At 50.0% G+C, this 21,091-nt stretch overlaps 1 protein-coding gene across 1 annotated transcript in view; it reads right to left on the bottom strand.

Annotated features, from left to right (window-relative positions):
- Window positions 1–16,266: 16,266 nt before the first annotated feature.
- The window catches only part of RHOF (ras homolog family member F, filopodia associated), a 211,248-nt gene continuing 206,423 nt past the window's right edge, over window positions 16,267–21,091 (bottom strand). Inside the window, exon 5 of the mRNA XM_086942989.1 lies at window positions 16,267–17,287. Within this exon, the coding sequence (XP_086799115.1) occupies window positions 17,123–17,287 (165 nt within the window). The 3' untranslated portion in view covers window positions 16,267–17,122. The remainder of the gene's footprint in view (window positions 17,288–21,091) is intronic.

The raw sequence follows: 21,091 nt of genomic DNA, 5'->3' as shown, positions 1-21,091 counted from the left end.
CCTCTCTCCGTGCGTGCTGCTCTCTGCAGAAGCCCCCACCCGCCCCCTCCATGAGAGCCCGCCCTAGGCTCTGCCTTACCATTAACTTGCTGGGGGGCCATTGAATGTGCGAGACGATGAACAACATTCTATGGGCCGAGTGATTGTCACCGGTAAACTTAATGGTCGACGTAGGGCACCCCCTTCGCTGCCCTCCACCCCGGAGCCCCCCCGCGAGCACTGCATCGGCCTACTTCAGGGCCTATGGTGAGTCAGTGGCAGCAGATGACAGGGCCTACCTGCGGCTGTTGAGGTGTTCCTGCACTGCAGTCAGTGCCTGGTAAGAAGCCATGATCCACCCCCCACGGGTGTTTGAGGGGGCACAGTGTGCCCCAGAAACGGACAAGAAGACAGGCCTGAACCTGAGACTGGTGCCACCAAGCCTCTGCCCCAGCTCTGCGTCTGCAGGAGACCAGCTGGAGCGCTCGAGGGGCTACCCCCTTGGCAGGGTCGGATTGGGATCACAATTTGGCCCGGGCACTGACGAAAAAGTGGCCCACAGTAAGGGGGCGTGGCCTACATTTAAGGGGCGCGGCCTACATTTAAGGGGGCGTGGCCTATATTTAAGGGGCGTGGCCCACATTCGAGGGGCATGCCCTTTCATGAAACACCATTTGGTTACTCTTTGAGGTCTAATTTGTAGACAAATATTTAGTAAATTAAGCCTTTTAAAGCTTACAGAGCAAGTAACATTGGTAAAGACTAGGAGCACTGCAGTTCAGATAACTGAATACTTACTTGCAGTCTTAACGCCCTGCACAATGTCGTTGGATACTCTTTCCTAACCAGCTATGTCCTAGACTCTAATTATCACATAAACCAGAAATCTAGTACAAAGTCAAGGAGAAAGGGTAAGACTGTAATCTCTGGGAATAGAACATGTAATAACAAAAGTAAGAATTCACTTATATAGAAGAAGCAATACACACACTCTGTTCTCTGAATCATGGTACAAGAGACCTGTAAACAACTAGTGCTATTGGTTTTAAATATTCCAACCGTGTAACAATCCCTCACAATTTTTCGCATGTCCTCCATGTGTAAGACACATTATGTAGCACCAACTCTGAAGCACGTTCTGGGGCCCACATGCATGATAACAAAACACAACCAACCAGAAAAAGTTGTGCAATACCCTAAAAACTAATCCCACCATGGTCCCTTTAAATACCCCTGCACCCCATAATCATAACCCATCCTAACCCTAAAAATACACCCTGCACCCTAAAACCCAAGCCTATCCCTGAACCCTAAAAATACCCCTGTACCTCAAAACCCAAACCTATCCCTGAATCCCAAAAATACCCCTGTACCCCCAAACCTATCCCTGAACCCTACAAATACCCTGTACCCCAAAACCCAAACCTATCCCTGAACCCTAAAAATACCCCTGTACCCCAAAACCCAAACCTATCCCTTCACCCTAAAAATACCCCTGTACCCCAAAACCCAAACCTATCCCTTCACCCTAAAAATACCCCTGTACCCCAAAACCAAAACCTAGTCCTGAAACCTAAAAATACCCCAGTACCCCAAAACTATCCCTGAACCCTTAAAATACCCAATCACCCTGAAACATATACCTCAGAACCCCAAAACATATACCCTATATACCCATACTTACCTTATCCTAACATATACAAAAAAACATGCTTTTATCATTCATGCATTTACGAGTTTCGTTGTAAATGTATGCGTGGTAAAAGCATATAAAATGTAATGCCATGCGTTATAACGGCATTGCGGAGTCCTAGTAGATTCGTAATAAAAGTATGCGGAGTGATGGTATGCGGCAAGAAAGATTCGGGAAAATGGGTGTTTACTGTCAGAATGACCTACAAACTACAAAAAAAAACTAACCAAAACTTACTAAATTATATTTTTGGCATATAGAGAAATATGCCCCTTGTCTGCATTTTGGATTAGGCCTTTAAAATAGAGTTACATTGTTAACTGGCACACAAATGAATCAGTTAATTGTGCAAAAAAATGGTAAACAAAATGGTTCCTACCTGTTCCTTCTTGCTTCAGAGGAAGGGATCGGCTAGCAACACATTGCATTTCTGGGTGCTGGATGTGGCAAGTCAAGTACAGCTTTGAGGAAGACCCACTGCACTGTGACTAGTGCAGTATTTTCTGGATTCGGTGGGACGATTGAGGCGCACTAGATGTAGCTTTGAGTACTGCTTTACTCAGCCTGCTTTGGTCAGCCCTGTGGAGAGTGGGATGCCAAGGGGATTAGATGGCCCCTCTTGAGTTAGAGCTTGGCAGTGTGGTGCATCTGGTTAGAAGAGTAACCAAATAGAAAAGGCAGGGTGAACACTCTGTAGTTCTGTATGGGAGGGTCAGGACTGTCTTCTTCCTGAGCCTTAGGAGTTGGACTGGGTCACTGAAGGCCTACACATGTATTCCTTCCACCTGGGAAGGATAGGAAAAGGTTGGCACCTAAGGAGATAAAGATGTAGGCTGAAGCAGCAGCCTGTTGAAGCAAGTTTTCTGGGCACCTGAGGGCTGGGCAGGTCTTTGCTTTGATCTCCTGCTGCAACTTCTGGATACGATCCTCCTGGTGGTGGGTGCTGTAGAGTCCAACTTGAAGTTGTCTGATGAAAGCTGCTGGCAAGCTGCTTTTATGTCCCTCGCCTGGCTAAAGTGGGTGTGGTAATCAGGAGGCGGGAAGGAAATCTATGAATTCTTACCCCCACTTCAATCCAGAAATGGCGTCTTACTGGCTGACTGAGAAAGGGGGTGTGGTCAGAGCAGTGAGACAGAAACCTATAGGCCTGCTGTTTTCACACTCATGCAGGCAGTGAGTAAGGGGTGTGTCCATATGAAGGTGAGGCAGGAGCTGGGGAGGGAAAGGAAGGCCATAAACATCAGCCAACAAGATCCCCCATTGAGGAGGGAGTCACTGGAAATTATGAATACTATGAAATGTTATCTTAGGGCAAGCTTAGACTCTCCCAGAATAACAAAAAGAACATAGAACTAGAATGGTGCACTCAGCAAGAGGTGCCGAATGACTTAGGGGTCAGAGCGCAGCCTCCACAGCATAAGACAACCAGACAGTGAAGCACTAAGGGGAATGAAATGGAAATTTTGTATCGGAAAAGCTGTGTTAAAAATATGGACATGTTTTTATAAAGTGTCCTCTTTAATTATCATGGTCCCTTTGCAGAATCATAAAGCATGAACAAATGGTTATTTTTTATAATTTTCTTACCATTTGACAGTTTTATGTAGTGTAAATTCAGCCCAAGACAAAGGCTATTTGAGTTCTATTCATGAGTACCAATTACAGTACACATGATCTGATTTTTTATTTAAGGGCCTGGGCGAGGAAGTGATCTGCCCAGAATCACAGGCTGTTGAGCAGACCCTGGGATTCAAACTTGAATCCCCATCTCTGCAACTCTGGCGTTAGGCCACCTATGCCTATGCAAAGATAAGGAATGAAAGTGGGAGGATACTGTTCTTGCGCAGGACACAGGCCCAAGGTGACAATGGCCTACATGCTGAGAAACTAAAAAAACAGCAAGGCCCCTTTCTGTCACAAAATTATTCAAGAACTTCAGTGCAGGAGCACCTGAAAAGAAGGGAAGCCCCTGCTATTACTAACCTACTTAGCTCAAGAGCACATGAACAGCAGTATGGCCCCTGCAATTAGTAAATTAATCAACCCTCCCCAGCCCTCCAGGCCCCAGGGCAATGTCTTGGCAGGGGAGCACAATGGTAGACAGGGGAAGGCTGAGGTGAAGATGGTGGGAGTTCAAAACATCACCTAGCCCCCACAGCCAGACCCATTCTTCCTCGCCCACTGTGCCCTGAATCTGAGGGGCTGTGGGCGAGGTGTTAAGATTAACACCGTTTCTCGGCTGCGTGGGCCCCGGGGGGGCCGAGGTGGAAATGGCTCAAGGCCTGAGCAACACCTGGCCCCCAGGGAGGCCGATTTTCGCAGACAATCACCGCTCCCCAGCCCACCCTTGGCGTGATTACTTTTCAGGGGCAGGGGGTGAAGTGAGGCCACAGCTAATAATCACTGCATGGCACACAGTGAAGCGCTTTCATTTCTGTCTCTGTTTCCGTGCGCTCTGTGGGCCGTTTTTTTTTCTCCCCTTCCCAAGTTCACAGAGAGCAGATAGCAGAGAGCACTCTCTGTGAACTGAAAAAGGGGAGAAAAAAACCGGCCCACAGAGGGCACTGAGACAACGGCCCTTCGGCCGTTTCCCGAATGCCCGCCTTGCCAATCCGACCCTGCCCCTTGGCCAGGACCTCCACAAGGTGGGGGTACTCGGTGCCCGGCAGAACAGGGTCTGCACCTGCAGCGCCCGCTGTGCCCACGCAGCCCAGACCACCAAGCATCGGCTGGTGAGCCGTTTCCATGGCTCAATGGCACGAGCTGGCTGAGGTCTGAGGGCAATGCTGACTGGTCTTACGTGACGTTTCCCCGGGAAAAACATTTCTTTATTGAGCCAGTTAAGACCAACTCATAGGCAGGGGCGTAGCTTTAGATGACACCCAGCTACGGCCGGCATCCTCGTGGGTGGTGGGGTGGGGGGGGGGGGGGGGAATTGTTCTTGGGGAGGAAATACAAATATAATGAAACTTACCTTACCGCCGGGTGCCACAGGAAACTCTGTGGAGGGAAAACGTGTTGGATTAGAGGATCCTAATTGCTAGAAGCATTCCGCTGAGGAACTCCCGGACCCTTGACCTTCAGTAACCAATAGGGAGCTGCCTAAAGGCGTACGTGACATGAAGAGTCCAGCCTTCTTCCGCTCCTCAAGGGGCTCTCTAACTTGCTGGAGGGGGAAGGGCACGCGCACGCAGTGTTAACTGCTGAAATAAAGACGGCTCGAGCCTGTTTGCTTTTTTTATATTCGTGAAAGCATAGAAGTTGAAATTAAATCGCCAGCCAGCCAGGAGTGCATGGGCTGATGAATGTGATGTTGCGCAGCACCGAAGAGTGGGAAAAGTAAAGCTGCCTGTCTCTCTTCGTGCATGTATTTCTGAAAAATGTTATTCACCACCACTGCCTCCTGAAAATAAATGATAGCCCCGGCCCTGACAATAAAGTGCCGGTGCTGAGCACCGGAAAGCACCGGCACAAATTAAGCACTGGTCCAGGTTGAGCATGGACAGTGGGCGGTACGCCGATCTGTCCCATGGCTGCTTACCCGGCTTCAGTAGGGGGACAATCAGCGCCTCTCTCGTGGTCGCAGGGAGACAGCCCAGCCGCTTCGACTCGTTGTACAGCCATGTCAGCCGGGGCGCTAGGAGATCCGCGTAGGTGAGATAGAATTCCGTAGGGAATCCATCGGTGCCCGGCGTCTTATTCCTCGCCATGCTCTTGATGGCGACCCGCACCTCTCTCTCCTCGATCTTGTCCCCGAGTCGTTTCGCGACCTCCTCTTCCAGTTCGGGCAGGTCAAGACCCTCCAGAAAGGCCCGGAACTCCTCCACCGAAGGGAGGACCCTGCTGCGGTAGAGCTCTGTGTAGTAGTCGTAAAACAACGCGTTAATCCCCTGTTGGTCAAATCTCGCCGTCCCCGCATGGTCTCTGAGCTCAAGGATGACCGAGCTCCGGCGGGTCGGGTTGGCCAGCCAGGCCAGGAGGGCCCCCGATTTGTCGCGTTCCGAGTGCGCTCGCGTGAGGTAGGCCTTGTAATCAAAGCATCGGAGACGCTCCACCGACGCCGCCACCGCCTCCCGCGCCCCCAGCAGGGCCTCGTGAGTGTCCGGTCGCTCAGGCCTCTCCCTCTCCAGCCTCCGTAGGGTCTCGTCCTCCTTCTCAATTTCTTCCAGTAGCGTTCTCCGCACTCCCGATGACGTCGCAATGCACTGGCCCCGCAGTACCGTTTAAAGGCGTCCCATTCCGTCGCGGCCGAACCCGCCCTGCCCGCGTTCACCTGGAAATATGCCTCGATGCCCGAGGCAATCGTGGTACGGAAGAGCTGATCGTTGAGTGCCTCAGGGCGGAGTTTCCAAGCCGGAATCCTCGGGCGGATCTGCGACCAGCGCAGCCGCACGAGTAGCGGGTTGTGGTCCGAGATCGAGCGCGTGAGATACTCACTGTGGCATACTTCCGCGTGCACGTCGTGCGAGCACAGGAAGGCGTCAATACGGACATGTAATTCGTGGAGAGCGGAGAAGAATGAGTAGTCCCTGTCCGACGGGTGGTTAGCCCTCCAGGAGTCGACCAGTCCCCACTGGCGTTGCCAGGCCGAGCGCGCGAGTGCAAGTCTACCAGCTGGTGCGTTCGGAAGGGGGGGGTGGGATCTATCCAGAGCAACGTCGGCCACGCTGTTAAAGTCTCCGCCCAGGAGCAAGGGCTCCACCAGGAACTGAGCTAGCTTTTTGGACAGTAGTGAGAGGAATGCAGGTTGGTCCACATTTGGGGCGTACAAGCAACCCAGGTTAAGGTCCCTCCCGTCCAGCTTGCCACGCACCATTACGTATCTCCCCTCTGGGTCAATTACCTGTTGTGTGCACTGGTAGGGTACCCCCGCCCGTACCCAGATGGCCACCCCCCTAGCATAAGCAGAGTAACCAGTGTGAAAGACCTGCCCCCTCCAGCGCCGCTGCAGTGCCCTCCCTTCTTTATCCAGTGTTAGACCTGGCACCTTGGCGTGAGTCTCCCTTCCACTTTTTGCTGATGTGCCTCCGATGTTTTGCTGGTTTTCCGATACTCAGGGCACTGCGCCACGGCTGATCCGTGCCGCAGTGCAAGTGCTCCCCACTCTAAACTGTACATACGATTGGTATCCATGATTGGTGCATTGGATTTACTGTTAGTCCCTAGTAACGCGCACGAGAGAGTGCCGGGGCGTGTAGATGCCAATACTGCTGGTGGGCTTGCAGCGCTGGTTGCGCCACCCACCCGAGCAGCCGTAAACTTGTGTCTGGGGACTGCGACCGCAGAACCCGCGTGCGGTCTCGTACTGTCACGCTAGCTGGGCAAGTGTCCCCACTTGCCAGCCCCGACCCTTCCCTTGACTACATATTAGACACCCCTATGGTAGGCCTGCGGGCAGGGTGCATTGTAGGTGCGAGGTAGGACAAGCCCTGATGTGCGTGGCATGTCCTGGTAGTGACCTACAACGAAGACCGTATTTCACTACTGAAGGCTACCTGCTCCATTAGGCCAGACTGAGCTGCGAGGATTATTATACCCTATAATCCCCGCAGGCTCAAGGAGCATGGTAGTGAGTCATGTTTAGTATGCCTGGACTCAGGATGATGAGATATTTCTTGTAGTCAAGTTTATTTCATTATCCTGGGTTTGCAAATGCTACTTTTAGAAAGTCAGCATTTGCTTGCCTAACCATTTCAGTTGCCTCTGCCAGTATGTGTATCCGACTGTCTGGGATGTGTGAGTGACAGGGCTGGAGGGATGACAGGTGGTGAATGCGCAGATTACACCTTAGTGGGAGGTAGGAGTGCCTCTTGACTCGAACTGTCACTGTGCTCGGCCACCACAATGCTGGCTCCACCCTCCTGGGGAGCGGCGGATGACTCTGCCGGCACCTGGCCCAGGAAGGGCGAAGCCCCCATCAACAAGGTACTCTGGCCACTCCTGTCCGGACAATGCTGGCTCCACCTCCTGTGGGGCGTCTGATGCGCCTGCCCCTCACACTGAAAGCAGAAGCCGGAGTACACCCGCCGGGGTACTCCAGAACTGAGAGTGGCTATGCAAAGGCCCCCCTGGCCTGCGAGAACAAAAGAATTGGCCTATAAAAGATGGAGCCCTGCTCCTTGAAAGTTAGATCCAGTTTGGGCCACAGAACGACTCTGCCCTACGAGAAGGACCGCGAGAAGACAAGGAAGGGTGCTGACTCTTGCCTGTGTCTGGTGCCTTGCTGCTGAAGGAGAGGAAGACAAAAAGACGACGAAAAGACTTTTGTGCTACTTGTGCCAAACTCTGCAAAGAGATCTCCAAGGGCTTGGAACTGAACTTGCCCCCTGACCAGCGTCCCAGGACCAGTGGACGCTAAACCCCCCCTTGGAAGAAAGCGACTGCGGGTGCTGACCATCGCCGCAGTACCGACAAAGAGGAAGCTCCTCTAAGGCATCCACTCCCTCCCGACCACCGTGACCGGGGCCCAAAGCTACAGCGGAAGCACAGCGAGGACCAGCCGCCGCTGGCCCGAACATCGTGACCACAACTGCGCTGGGAGCCCGAAAGCAAAGTAAAGGAGGACCCGTCTGGTCCAAGCTATCGAGGTGACTGCATAGCGAGCCGTCCCTCACCTGCAAGGACAGACTGTTGCCCTACGAGAATCCACAAGGTCGGTAGCCGGCCCAACAGCCCAGCTGTGAGCCCACAGCTGCACCGACATTTGGCTGGGTACGTCCTGCACTTGGGGACCGTACTGCCACTTGTCACCGCCACACAGCCGCCGACTCCAAGGTCGGAGCAGACGACGAGGAGAGGACCGTGCCGCCACAGAGCACCGCTGCCCCGGACGACCAGTGACCTGCTCGGCCGAAGAGCCGCAACGATCAGCGACACCGGGAAGGCAACGCGACGTGGGACAGATCCCCTGGAAGCCGCTGGCTCCACAAAGAACTTTGTTTAACGCCGGCCTACGGGCCTCACAAGAACTACGATAAGAACTGTGGTAACCTAAAGCTAATATCCTGCAACCGTATCCGTAAAGTTATTGACTGTATTCACAAGCCTGCGTAAAGTTTATATAAAGAGATATATTTTTACAAGAATACAGTCTGGTCTCGTTGTGTGGTGGGTTGGTTGTAAAGGTGTACTGTTGCAAGTGTTTAACCCTATGTGCCCCAAAGATTAGCCTAAGACTGCTTAAGCCACACTACCTAGAGGGTAAGCAGAGGTTGTCTGGAAGGTAACCCTCAGCCCTGACGAGGAAGAGAGAGTCCCTGCTTGTCGCTAGTGCTTGCACTGCGCCAACTAGAGTCTCCCCCTTCCTACATTGTGCCAGATTGGGCAGGGTTCCGTGGTGTACTTGGGACACCAAGTTGGGAGTGGCAAGGTAGCCCCCTTGCAGCCCAAAATCGAAACCATCCTGGCTTGGGAACCCCCCAAGACCCAGACTGCAGTGAGAGCCTTCCTGGGGCTCACTGGGTATTACAGGAGGTTTGTCAAGGGCTATGGCACGATCGTGACCCCCTTGACAGAGCTGACTTCGAAGAAGCAGCCCAGGAATGTGATTTGGACTGACACCTGTCAGAAAGCTTTCGACACCCTGAAGACTGCCATGTGCACGGCGCCCGTGCTCCTGGCCCCTGATTTCTCCAAAGAGTTCATTGTGCAAACAGACGCTTCAGAGCATGGTGTAGGGGCTGTTCTTTCACAGATGACTGAGGAGGGCTTTGACCAACCCGTAGCCTTCATAAGTCGGAGGTTACTTCCACGGGAAAGTAGGTGGAGTGCAATAGAGCGTGAAGCATTTGCTGTGGTCTGGGCGCTGAAGAAGCTAAGACCCTACTTGTTTGGGTCTCACTTCCGAGTTCAGACGGACCACAGGCCCCTCAGATGGTTGATGCAAATGAGGGGTGAGAACCCGAAACTGTTGAGGTGGTCCATTTCTCTACAGAGTATGGACTTTACGGTGGAACACCGCCCTGGCACCGATCACGCCAACGCTGACGGTCTGTCCAGATTTTTCCGCCTTAGTGATGTGGAACTCCCTGGGGAAGGGTAGTTCCCCCCACATTTCAGCTGGAGGGGACACATGTTAGACCTGGCACCTTGGCGTGAGTCTCCCTTCCACTTTTTGCTGATGTGCCTCCGATGTTTTGCTGGTTTTCCGATACTCAGGGCACTGCGCCACGGCTGATCCGTGCCGCAGTGCAAGTGCTCCCCACTCTAAACTGTACATACGATTGGTATCCATGATTGGTGCATTGGATTTACTGTTAGTCCCTAGTAACGCGCACGAGAGAGTGCCGGGGCGTGTAGATGCCAATACTGCTGGTGGGCTTGCAGCGCTGGTTGCGCCACCCACCCGAGCAGCCGTAAACTTGTGTCTGGGGACTGCGACCGCAGAACCCGCGTGCGGTCTCGTACTGTCACGCTAGCTGGGCAAGTGTCCCCACTTGCCAGCCCCGACCCTTCCCTTGACTACATATTAGACACCCCTATGGTAGGCCTGCGGGCAGGGTGCATTGTAGGTGCGAGGTAGGACAAGCCCTGATGTGCGTGGCATGTCCTGGTAGTGACCTACAACGAAGACCGTATTTCACTACTGAAGGCTACCTGCTCCATTAGGCCAGACTGAGCTGCGAGGATTATTATACCCTATAATCCCCGCAGGCTCAAGGAGCATGGTAGTGAGTCATGTTTAGTATGCCTGGACTCAGGATGATGAGATATTTCTTGTAGTCAAGTTTATTTCATTATCCTGGGTTTGCAAATGCTACTTTTAGAAAGTCAGCATTTGCTTGCCTAACCATTTCAGTTGCCTCTGCCAGTATGTGTATCCGACTGTCTGGGATGTGTGAGTGACAGGGCTGGAGGGATGACAGGTGGTGAATGCGCAGATTACACCTTAGTGGGAGGTAGGAGTGCCTCTTGACTCGAACTGTCACTGTGCTCGGCCACCACAATGCTGGCTCCACCCTCCTGGGGAGCGGCGGATGACTCTGCCGGCACCTGGCCCAGGAAGGGCGAAGCCCCCATCAACAAGGTACTCTGGCCACTCCTGTCCGGACAATGCTGGCTCCACATCCTGTGGGGCGTCTGATGCGCCTGCCCCTCACACTGAAAGCAGAAGCCGGAGTACACCCGCCGGGGTACTCCAGAACTGAGAGTGGCTATGCAAAGGCCCCCCTGGCCTGCGAGAACAAAAGAATTGGCCTATAAAAGATGGAGCCCTGCTCCTTGAAAGTTAGATCCAGTTTGGGCCACAGAACGACTCTGCCCTACGAGAAGGACCGCGAGAAGACAAGGAAGGGTGCTGACTCTTGCCTGTGTCTGGTGCCTTGCTGCTGAAGGAGAGGAAGACAAAAAGACGACGAAAAGACTTTTGTGCTACTTGTGCCAAACTCTGCAAAGAGATCTCCAAGGGCTTGGAACTGAACTTGCCCCCTGACCAGCGTCCCAGGACCAGTGGACGCTAAACCCCCCCTTGGAAGAAAGCGACTGCGGGTGCTGACCATCGCCGCAGTACCGACAAAGAGGAAGCTCCTCTAAGGCATCCACTCCCTCCCGACCACCGTGACCGGGGCCCAAAGCTACAGCGGAAGCACAGCGAGGACCAGCCGCCGCTGGCCCGAACATCGTGACCACAACTGCGCTGGGAGCCCGAAAGCAAAGTAAAGGAGGACCCGTCTGGTCCAAGCTATCGAGGCGACTGCATAGCGAGCCGTCCCTCACCTGCAAGGACAGACTGTTGCCCTACGAGAATCCACAAGGTCGGTAGCCGGCCCAACAGCCCAGCTGTGAGCCCACAGCTGCACCGACATTTGGCTGGGTACGTCCTGCACTTGGGGACCGTACTGCCACTTGTCACCGCCACACAGCTGCCGACTCCAAGGTCGGAGCAGACGACGAGGAGAGGACCGTGCCGCCACAGAGCACCGCTGCCCCGGACGACCAGTGACCTGCTCGGCCGAAGAGCCGCAACGATCAGCGACACCGGGAAGGCAACGCGACGTGGGACAGATCCCCTGGAAGCCGCTGGCTCCACAAAGAACTTTGTTTAACGCCGGCCTACGGGCCTCACAAGAACTACGATAAGAACTGTGGTAACCTAAAGCTAATATCCTGCAACCGTATCCGTAAAGTTATTGACTGTATTCACAAGCCTGCGTAAAGTTTATATAAAGAGATATATTTTTACAAGAATACAGTCTGGTCTCGTTGTGTGGTGGGTTGGTTGTAAAGGTGTACTGTTGCAAGTGTTTAACCCTATGTGCCCCAAAGATTAGCCTAAGACTGCTTAAGCCACACTACCTAGAGGGTAAGCAGAGGTTGTCTGGAAGGTAACCCTCAGCCCTGACGAGGAAGAGAGAGTCCCTGCTTGTCGCTAGTGCTTGCACTGCGCCAACTAGAGTCTCCCCCTTCCTACATCCAGCAGATGAGTTTCCTGAAGGAAGGCGATGTGTATGCCCCGCCTGACCAGATAGGAGTGGATCTTATGTGACCAGAGTCACTGATCACGCAATTTGCACTCCCCAGGCATCCCCTGATACAACCCTCTTTCCATCTAATAACTGCAGCCCCTCTGTACCTGGCCCCAACCCAGCCTCATTACCATTGGATAAGGCTGAGACTCGATCCCCCCTACAATCGACCCTTCTGGCCCAAATCGAGCGACTGCTATACACTGCTCTATCTCCACTGGTAGTTAAAATTAATGATTTGGGGGACAGACTGTGCAGGATCGAGAAAACTGTAGTGCGGTCATACCCACAAACCGGAAACACTGTTATTCCCACACGCTCTACCCCCACCAACACCCAGGAAAGGTCTACGAACAATGCCCCCAGGATACTGCAAACTTGTGATTCCCCTGTTATACCACCCATCCAAAGTGGTCGCAATGATACCCTTAATCCCGATCATGCCCCACATAGAGCTCCTGCGATCGCACTAAAAAGAAGGCATCGCATTGATTTACCCCCCGAAGCAGCCCCATACGTCACCGTTCTCTCTGGGGTCCCCGCACTCAGACCGGGAAAACGTGAACTGCATCAGGACCTACTGAACAAAGCCATCTTTTGGCTCAAAAACAATAGACCATTACCTTCTGCGCTAGACGGTGGGATACTGAGCGTCAGAAGGGTGGGGTGGCTTGGTCATCTGCCCAAAAATGTTCTGGGGGACTTGATTTTGGTTAAGTTTAAACACAGGAACATTGCCCCCTACTTGCGATCTACCCAGCCCAAACTTGGTGATGGCTCCATCTGTATTTGGGACCTGCATGACTTTTACCCTGGTCCCCGAGCACCGAATCACCATAACAGCGGGTGAAAAAGGGGGATTCTGTGTATCTTGGGTTATTATTTTGAATGCTAAACTATTTTAGTTGGGTTTAAACCTATCTTCTTTTTAATTAGGCAATGTTATGTTGAGTTATTTTTGCATGTATGCATTTTTTTTTGTGTTGCTTTTATGGTCAAAAGCCGAATAAAGCTTATTTGATGATGATGAATGGATGGATGGATGGATGAGTGAATGGATGGATGGATGGATGGATGGGTGAAAGAGGGTGGATGATTAGATAAAAGGGCAGATAGATGATGGGTGGATAAGTGAAAGATTGGATGGATGAATGAAAGGGAGGGAGGATGGATGAAAGGGTGGATGATGGATGAGTGAAAGGAGGGAGGGAGTGAGTGAAAGGGTGGGGGGAATGAAAGGGTGGATGGTATAAAGGAGTGAAAGAGTTGATGGATAGATGAGCGAAAGGATTAATGGATGATTGAAAGGGTGGATAAAGAGATGGATGAGGGAAAGGATGATGGATAAGTTTAAAGATGGATGGATGTATGGATGGATAGGTTTGGATATGAAGGGTGGACAGACGGAATGGTGGAAAATTGAATGATGGACGAAAAACTGAATATACGACAGAATGTAAAGGGTAAATGGTGGACATCAGGAGGTAATTGGTAGGATGAAAGGATGAATGGATAGATCAATGGAAGGGACAAGAGATATCTTCTGGGGAGGGTCATGGTGATTTGCTTCATTTGATTGGTGCCATAACAGCTTTGGTTCGAAGTGGGGGTATGTTCAGTTTCTTCCTACTCTTGTGCTCAAAAATATAAAGTATTGTGCCAAATAACAGTATGGCATTAAGAAGGTGCAACTATTGCCAAAAAAAGGAAATGTTAACACATCGCATTTCTCTTTCATTTTGTGTAATGAGTTAACCTGCTTTGTTTATATAAACATATTTATTATGTGTTTTGGTATGTGCTGCAACTATTATAGCAGTCATTAAGTATCATCATGTCGTGCCCTTAGCCCTGCCCCTAGCCCCGCCCACTCACTACACTTCTAGCTCATTTTAATGAGTACCTGCACTTATTTTTTCCCATTTAAAGCACTGCTTGTATGCCATGTTTGGCCCAATTATTGGGGTTCCTAACCTGCACCTGATCTCCAATCACCATGTTATATTTGTCCAGTGATATTTGTCCATTTCCTGAACATCATCTACCAAATTACTGGAAGTGTATAGCTCTTGCACCTGTATATCTATTCTGATTTGCATATTTCACATGTTGCTTTATTATCTTTTTATCTACTTGTATGCCATGTTTGCTTTATATTATCTTCTCATGTAAAGCGCTCTGATACCTCTGGGTCTAGCCAGGGCTATATTAAACTTTTCAAATAAATAAATACTGCTGTGGTCAGCTTGGACAAACAGTGCTTCCTTGTGAAAGGTCAGGTGTCCGTGGCTCTAACAATTGGCACAGGGGCGGTAAACCAGGTCCATTAAATGTAAAGGGCTAGCTCGATTCTCTTTTTCCCCGGCATGACTCGCCCTCATAATGTAATAACTGGAAAAGGAAAAATACGATTCTGTGTAATTAAGATTAGCAGTCAGTAATCTGTGCATTCTACCATAAAATGAACAAAAATTACTCATCAAACGCCGAATGAAACTGCGATCACTGTATGAATTTATTTCTAATTAATGCGACCTATTTTATTATCCTTGATGTTTTTAATAAAGCATTGACAACCGAAAGATGCTTCACGGCACTGATCGCGCAAGGGACTCTGGGAATGAGGGCATGACAGTCAGCGAGTGGTGTTCAAGCCTCTCTGTGGTCGGGATGACCCATGGAGCTACTGGGAGGATTCCGGCCAGGCAGAGGCCACTAACTGCCCAGTGGGAATGGGAGTGAGCAGCCACATCTAGGGGGCACTTGCAGGCATGCAGAGTGGATGAGGAGCGGCCGCCTGAAACTGAACTCTGACAAGACGGAAGTCCTCGTCCTCGGCCCCACCTCTTCTGCCTGGGACAACTCCTGGTGGCCAACCACACTGGGACCAGCACCGACACCCACGGACCACGCACGCAACCTAGGATTCATTCTCGACTCCTCCCTCTCCATTACCAAGCAGGTCAACGCCGTCTCCTCCTCATGTTACAACACCCTCCGCATGCTTTGCAGGATCTACAAGTGGATCCCAACCGAAACCAGAAGAACAGTGACCCAAGCACTCGTCAGCAGCAGGCTGGACTACGGCAATGCACTCTACGCAGGAATCCGGACCAAACACCTACAACGGCTGCAACGCATCCAGAACGCCTCCGCCCGACTGATCCTCAATATCCCTCGACGCAGCCTCATCACCTTCCACCTGAGAGACCTGCACTGGCTCCCTGTCAACGAGAGGATCACCTTCAAGCTCCTCACCCACGCACACAAAGCACTCCACAACACCGGACCAGCCTACCTCAACAACAGACTCACCTTCTACACCCCCGCCCGCCAGCTCCGCTCCGCCAGCCTCGCCCTCGCAGCCGTCCCTCGCATCCAACGAGCAACATCCGGCGGCAGATCCTTCTCCTTCCTCGCCGCAAAGACCTGGAACGCCCTCCCCACCCATCTGTGGCAGACCCAGGACCTGCTCGCCTTCAGGAAGCTCCTCAAGACCTGGCTCTTCGAACAGTAGCAACCCCCCTCCCCTCAGCGCCTAGAGACCCTCACGGGTAAGTAGTGCGCTTTACAAATTCCCTGATTGATTGATTGATTGACTCCACCCCAGCCCTACCGGACATGGCCAGCCTGCTTCTGTCTAGGGTAGTGATATCCGAGTTCGACAATGGGGTCATTCTGTTCCTTTGGCTTCACAAATCATTTACAAAGTGCATCACCCCGCCCCCCCCTTCAAGGTATGCTAGCCCTGGCTGCAGTGACAATGACCTCCTGGAACCACTCTCTGTAGCCAGGCGCCCTCTGGAGCCGTAACCTTTCACCTACATTCCTTTAGTCTGAAGTGGCCAGCTCAGCGCTGCCTGTTGTTGGTATTTCTCTCGTTTGACACACCTGCTTTTTTTAGTAAATGATGCAGAACATTGCCACTGACCCGTGTTTTTTTGGTCTCTTGTTAAGAATAGCGTGCGAATCTTCATTCACTCTACACATTTTTCGGTCTTTGCTGCTTTTACCATCTAAACTTTTTTTTTTTTAGACTTTTACACTTTCTTGGTTAAAAACGTATGTTGAGACAGATAGTTCAAACATGTGAAAAACAATACTAGATATACAGGAAGGCGCAAAACCAGATTTCGAAATATTGCTTAGATTTATTTGGTAAAACCTATTATTTTGTCTAAGGCAGTGGCTTCATAAATATAACAGGCAGACTAAAAGCTGTGTGCCCCTTTCCTTCAGACAGCAGAATGGTCCATGTCAGACATGACAGTTGCTCAGCCAATAACATAGCAGATGTGTTGCATACATTAAAATATCGTATTAAAGGGACAAAGCAGTTGAAGAAAAAAAAAAGGTTACAAAAAGCTGCACGCCTCAGGTATAACGAACACGAGCCCATTGTGGACGATACCATCCTTGCAGAAAACAGAGACAGGCGGACCCCGACCCATATAGTCACGCTTTCTTCACAACAATTTTTTTCCTGTGACTACCTCGTGCAGTTCCTCCTCTATTTGCGCTGGCTGGTGCCACGTGTGAGCTCCCTTTGGTGCCAGAGCTCCTGCTCCCCTCACCCAATAGCACTTTTAGGGCCAGAGGCAGCAAAGGGGTTTGCCCATTCTGTGTCTATGGCGAAATGTGTTCATGCATATGGCTCTTAATCTTTTTCATGGGACTGCCCTTGCCTCGGTTTGGTTCCCTGTTTTTACGGGAATTTTTGTTCGTCACAATTCACTTCCGTTGCAGTACGAAGAGTAACACAATGTTGTGTCTTCACTGCACCTTTTGTCTAGATTTTGGACCATGTGAAAATCCATTTTGTTGCAATTGACAGAAGAAAACGGTATCCCCATAAAATTAAAAAAGTGGAATCGCATTAAGACATCTGTACATATAACAGTGGGCATCGTTGCACCTCCAGTAAGAAGTTCCTTGTGGGGTCCAGTAAACAAATAGTCCCTTTGAACCTGTTCAGTGTTGCTGGGTCTCACAACACCAAACACTGTCGGCGTCGTTTATGGTTCTTTGCTTTTTTCATACTGTGCAGCGCACTTTTTGTAGCGTCTTTAAAAATGTCCTCTATATTTTCACGGAACTTGGCGGAGCACTCCAGGTATTCTTCCGCATTAATCTTCAGTCGAGTAGCTTCTCCCTTAAAATAAATTAAAAAAAACACGCGGATAAATCGCAGATTGAAAGACAGAAGTAAAGTTGAACATTTTTGCAGTCAACACTACAGTTTGCAGCACTGAAAAACAAAATAAACTGGTTGAAATACGAAAGATGAGCAAAATTATCAAACTTCATCTTGCATGCGTACTAAAGTCTAGAAAATCTTTGATAAACATTTTAATTACCTCAACTATATGTAGGCAGCAAAATATTAAGAGGCCTATTTTATGAGCCGGTCTGTGTCGCATTTGCACCACACAACGTGGTACATGCACAACGCAAACCTTAGAGGCCACATGTATTGTGCGAATCGGTTATTTTGGTCGTTTGCGCGTACAAAGTAGCCATTCAAGATGTTTGAAAGGCTTTGTAGTTGCAATTTTAGGTAATCGCAAAAATAACGATTACCTGAAATTGCAAATACAAATAGGGAATCGCAATTTGTGACACATGTAACAAGCATTTTTTAAACGCAAACTGTGCATCTTGGAAAATGCTATTACCATCGACTACAAGCCGATGGTAACCATGCGAAAACTTTAAAAAATGCATAAAATGTATTTTTCAAAGTGCCACGCAGCGCACACATGCCCTTATGGCTTTACATGTCCACATTTTATTTTTGGGGATGCTTAAGGAGGCCTTAGGCCCCTGGGCACCCTTGGCTTTGCATTACCTATTTTGCGTTTACCTATAGCATAGGAACGAATGGAGTAGTATTACCTAATATCTATTAGAGAATCGCTATTTGTTAATATTAAGGAATCGCTAAATCTTTGGCGATTCCTTACATACATAGCATTTTGCGATGACCAAATAGCGATTCAAAAAAAATTGCTACATGGTAAGCGCAAAATGCCTTTTCGATATATGTGGCCCTTAGTGAGATTTCTGAAGCCATGCAAGGCTACTTTACTTGCCCCTGGGCGGCTCCATTATTCTGGAGGAAAGCAATGCAGCGCAAATCGCTGCGTTGCCTTACTCCGTGCAAGGGAAGGGTTCCATGGGCGTTGCGTGAGGGTTCTTACACTACTCCCACTGTTTTTGAAACATTCCAAGATTTAGCAGAATTGGTAAACCTGCGAATGCACGAAAAAGATACGCCTTCCCAGGAAAGGCGTAATGAGGAGAAATATCTTTATTTCTCTTCGTTACTTCCTCTTTCTATGTCTACTGAATTCTGCAGCACATGTAGATAGAGGAATATGTCTCTCAGGATTGTTTCTGTGCAGGAAGGTGCCCCTCGCTTCACATAAACAATCTTGTTTGCAACGCAGACACCCTTGCACCATGGTGCAAGGGGTGCCTCTGTTAGCGCGAGGCTGCCAAGAAGGTGCCAGCTCGGGGAAATGGCTGGAATGCACGTATTGCCTTAAATACTGCCCATTGCCTGTCACGCAGCAAAGTGATTTGCTGCACTATGAGACAAATTCAAAAATATATATCCCATAGTTTCTGATGAAAGGTACTTTTTTTTTACCACAGTTACAATATTTGAATGTATATTTTACACGTTTTGGAAATTCCAACATGACACTGTGATGAAAGGGGAGGCATGGTTGGTTGGAGAAGAATCATATTTTCCTGCAGGTTTTTATTTTATAAGAAACCAATAAAAACATAATGAAAATCAAATGGATGAGCCACCACTTAAAACCTGCTGTAAATGCTCAGATGGCTGGTAAGGCTTTGCCATATTTACCACTATCTTTTGGGGCAGGCCTTTTCCAATATTTCTTGGGCCACTGCCTGCCTGCACAACGAGGCAGCCCAGACCGCCCTGACATTCTGACAGCCGCAAGGAGCGACGGTGGGCTGCTAAAGTGCTGCTTCTTGTAGCGTTGGGCCGTGGATGTGTGGCGGCTGTCTCTTGCCTCCCGCTTGATCTCTGGCCCTGCAAGCTCTAAGCACTGGTGAGGCGAGGCCGAAGTGGCTTGCGGGGCCTGTCCTGGGGCTCCGTTGGTAGCCCAACATCTTGACTGCTCTCCGCTCCGCGGAGTCACTCTGCCCATGGGCCCCATGATCCTGCTGAGCCCTAGAGCCCCTCCCGGCCCCATAGCAAGGACTTGGCTTCACTGATTGGCACCGCAAGCACATTACTACACCCAATGACCTCCGAGAAGCTGGTGAGTCCGCTTCCATTTCCTTATGCTCCTAGCTCCTGCTCATGGCCTATGCCTAGCGGCCTAAACTGCCTGTACCTGATTGCACCCCTGGTAATGTGCTCTCATTACCGCGCTCTCTCCAGTCAGCCCCATGGTGACCCCTGCTGGGGAGGTGTACATTGGCCCATACTTAACTGATCGCACTACTGCCATTGGGTCCCCTTTGGACTCCTTTGAGTCACTGGTGCCCAGCACGCCGGCTCATGCCCCCGTATTGGTTTATGGATTGGGGTGTCCCGGGGCTCTGAAGAGAAAGCACATACTCCAGTTGCGTCTTCCGTGGGGCTATATTCTACTCGGCCGCCCCCCCATGGCCCCCACACTGCTACACTACCTGTCGTAATCTCATAATCCTGTCAGTGCTATTGCCCCTAAGCCACCTCTTTGTGACTGTCTTCCAATTAAGGGCAAGCAGGAGGCACAGCAATCCAAGCTCACGTTGGAGGGCAAGCGGCACACAAGACAAGCTGAGCAAGAGCCGCCGCAAACAGATGTCCCTGAGAAGTCTGGGGATTCCATCCAACACAACATCGATCCTAAGGAACTCCTCAGGGAAACATCCTTTACAACGCGGGGATACATCGCGATGCCATTACATCGCAGTTTTTACAACGCAAGCCATTACAACGACTTGCGCTGGATGGCACTCCAGGACAAGGAATAGTATAATTTACTATCCAACACCTTCCCTACTAGATGTAGACTGGAGTTGGAATAGTAAATTATACTACTCCTAAGTCCAGCGCCTTCCAACGCAAGTCGTAACGACTTGTGTTGTTAAAACCGCGATGTAATGTACTGCGATGTAAATGTATGCGTTGTAACGTCATACATCCACTCCTCATGGACTTCAGGACCAGCCTAAAAAACATTGACAAGAAACTTGACACCCTCACCTGGATTATATGAAGCAACGTGTGGACAATCACGAAGGGAGGCTGAACCATCTGGAAAACTGGGTCTCCGACGCGGACGACTTCCAATCAGACTCCAAGGAACATCTACTGCGCATGGATAAGATACTTGAACTCATCAAGGCCATGAACGAAGATTTGGAATCAAGATTCTGCCGCAATAACCTTAGAATTACTGGAGTCTAAAATGGAGGATTTTGTTGAATCTATGCTTTGTGACCTCTTCAGAGAGGCCCTCTCCCCTGTCGTTATCGTAGAAAGGGTTCACCGTTCGCTTGGGCCATGGCCTCCACCGGGTGCTACAGCCAGCCCCATTGTCGCAATGCTTCAGAACTACAGAGACGTCGATGTGGTCCTGAGGTAGGCCAGTGAATATAAACAAGCATTGGAAATGCAATAGGGCTCGCATTAGGAAAGTTTGAGCTATTGGTCTTATAAATGATTTTTTTTTTATTTATGTGTTATTTTTTAAACTAGCTAAATGAATAGCTTTGTCATTTACAATGCCAATAGTTATAACTTTTGCAAATGTGACACCTATAGCATTTGTAATGCAACATGTTTTGTATTTACGTGACTAAGATGTATTGATATTACAAATAACAATGGCTTTTAAACTTTTTAAATAATTAATACTTAAATAATTTATTTAATTTGTAATGGCAATAGCTTAAACTTTTGTAAATAACTTTTGTCAAGATTATG

This window comes from Lissotriton vulgaris, chromosome 11 (assembly GCF_964263255.1).
Source record: "Lissotriton vulgaris chromosome 11, aLisVul1.2, whole genome shotgun sequence".
In the NCBI taxonomy this organism is placed as follows: Eukaryota; Metazoa; Chordata; class Amphibia; order Caudata; family Salamandridae; genus Lissotriton; species Lissotriton vulgaris.
The sequence above is the reverse complement of the archived record's forward strand: the minus strand, read 5'-3'. Positions and strand labels throughout refer to the sequence as shown.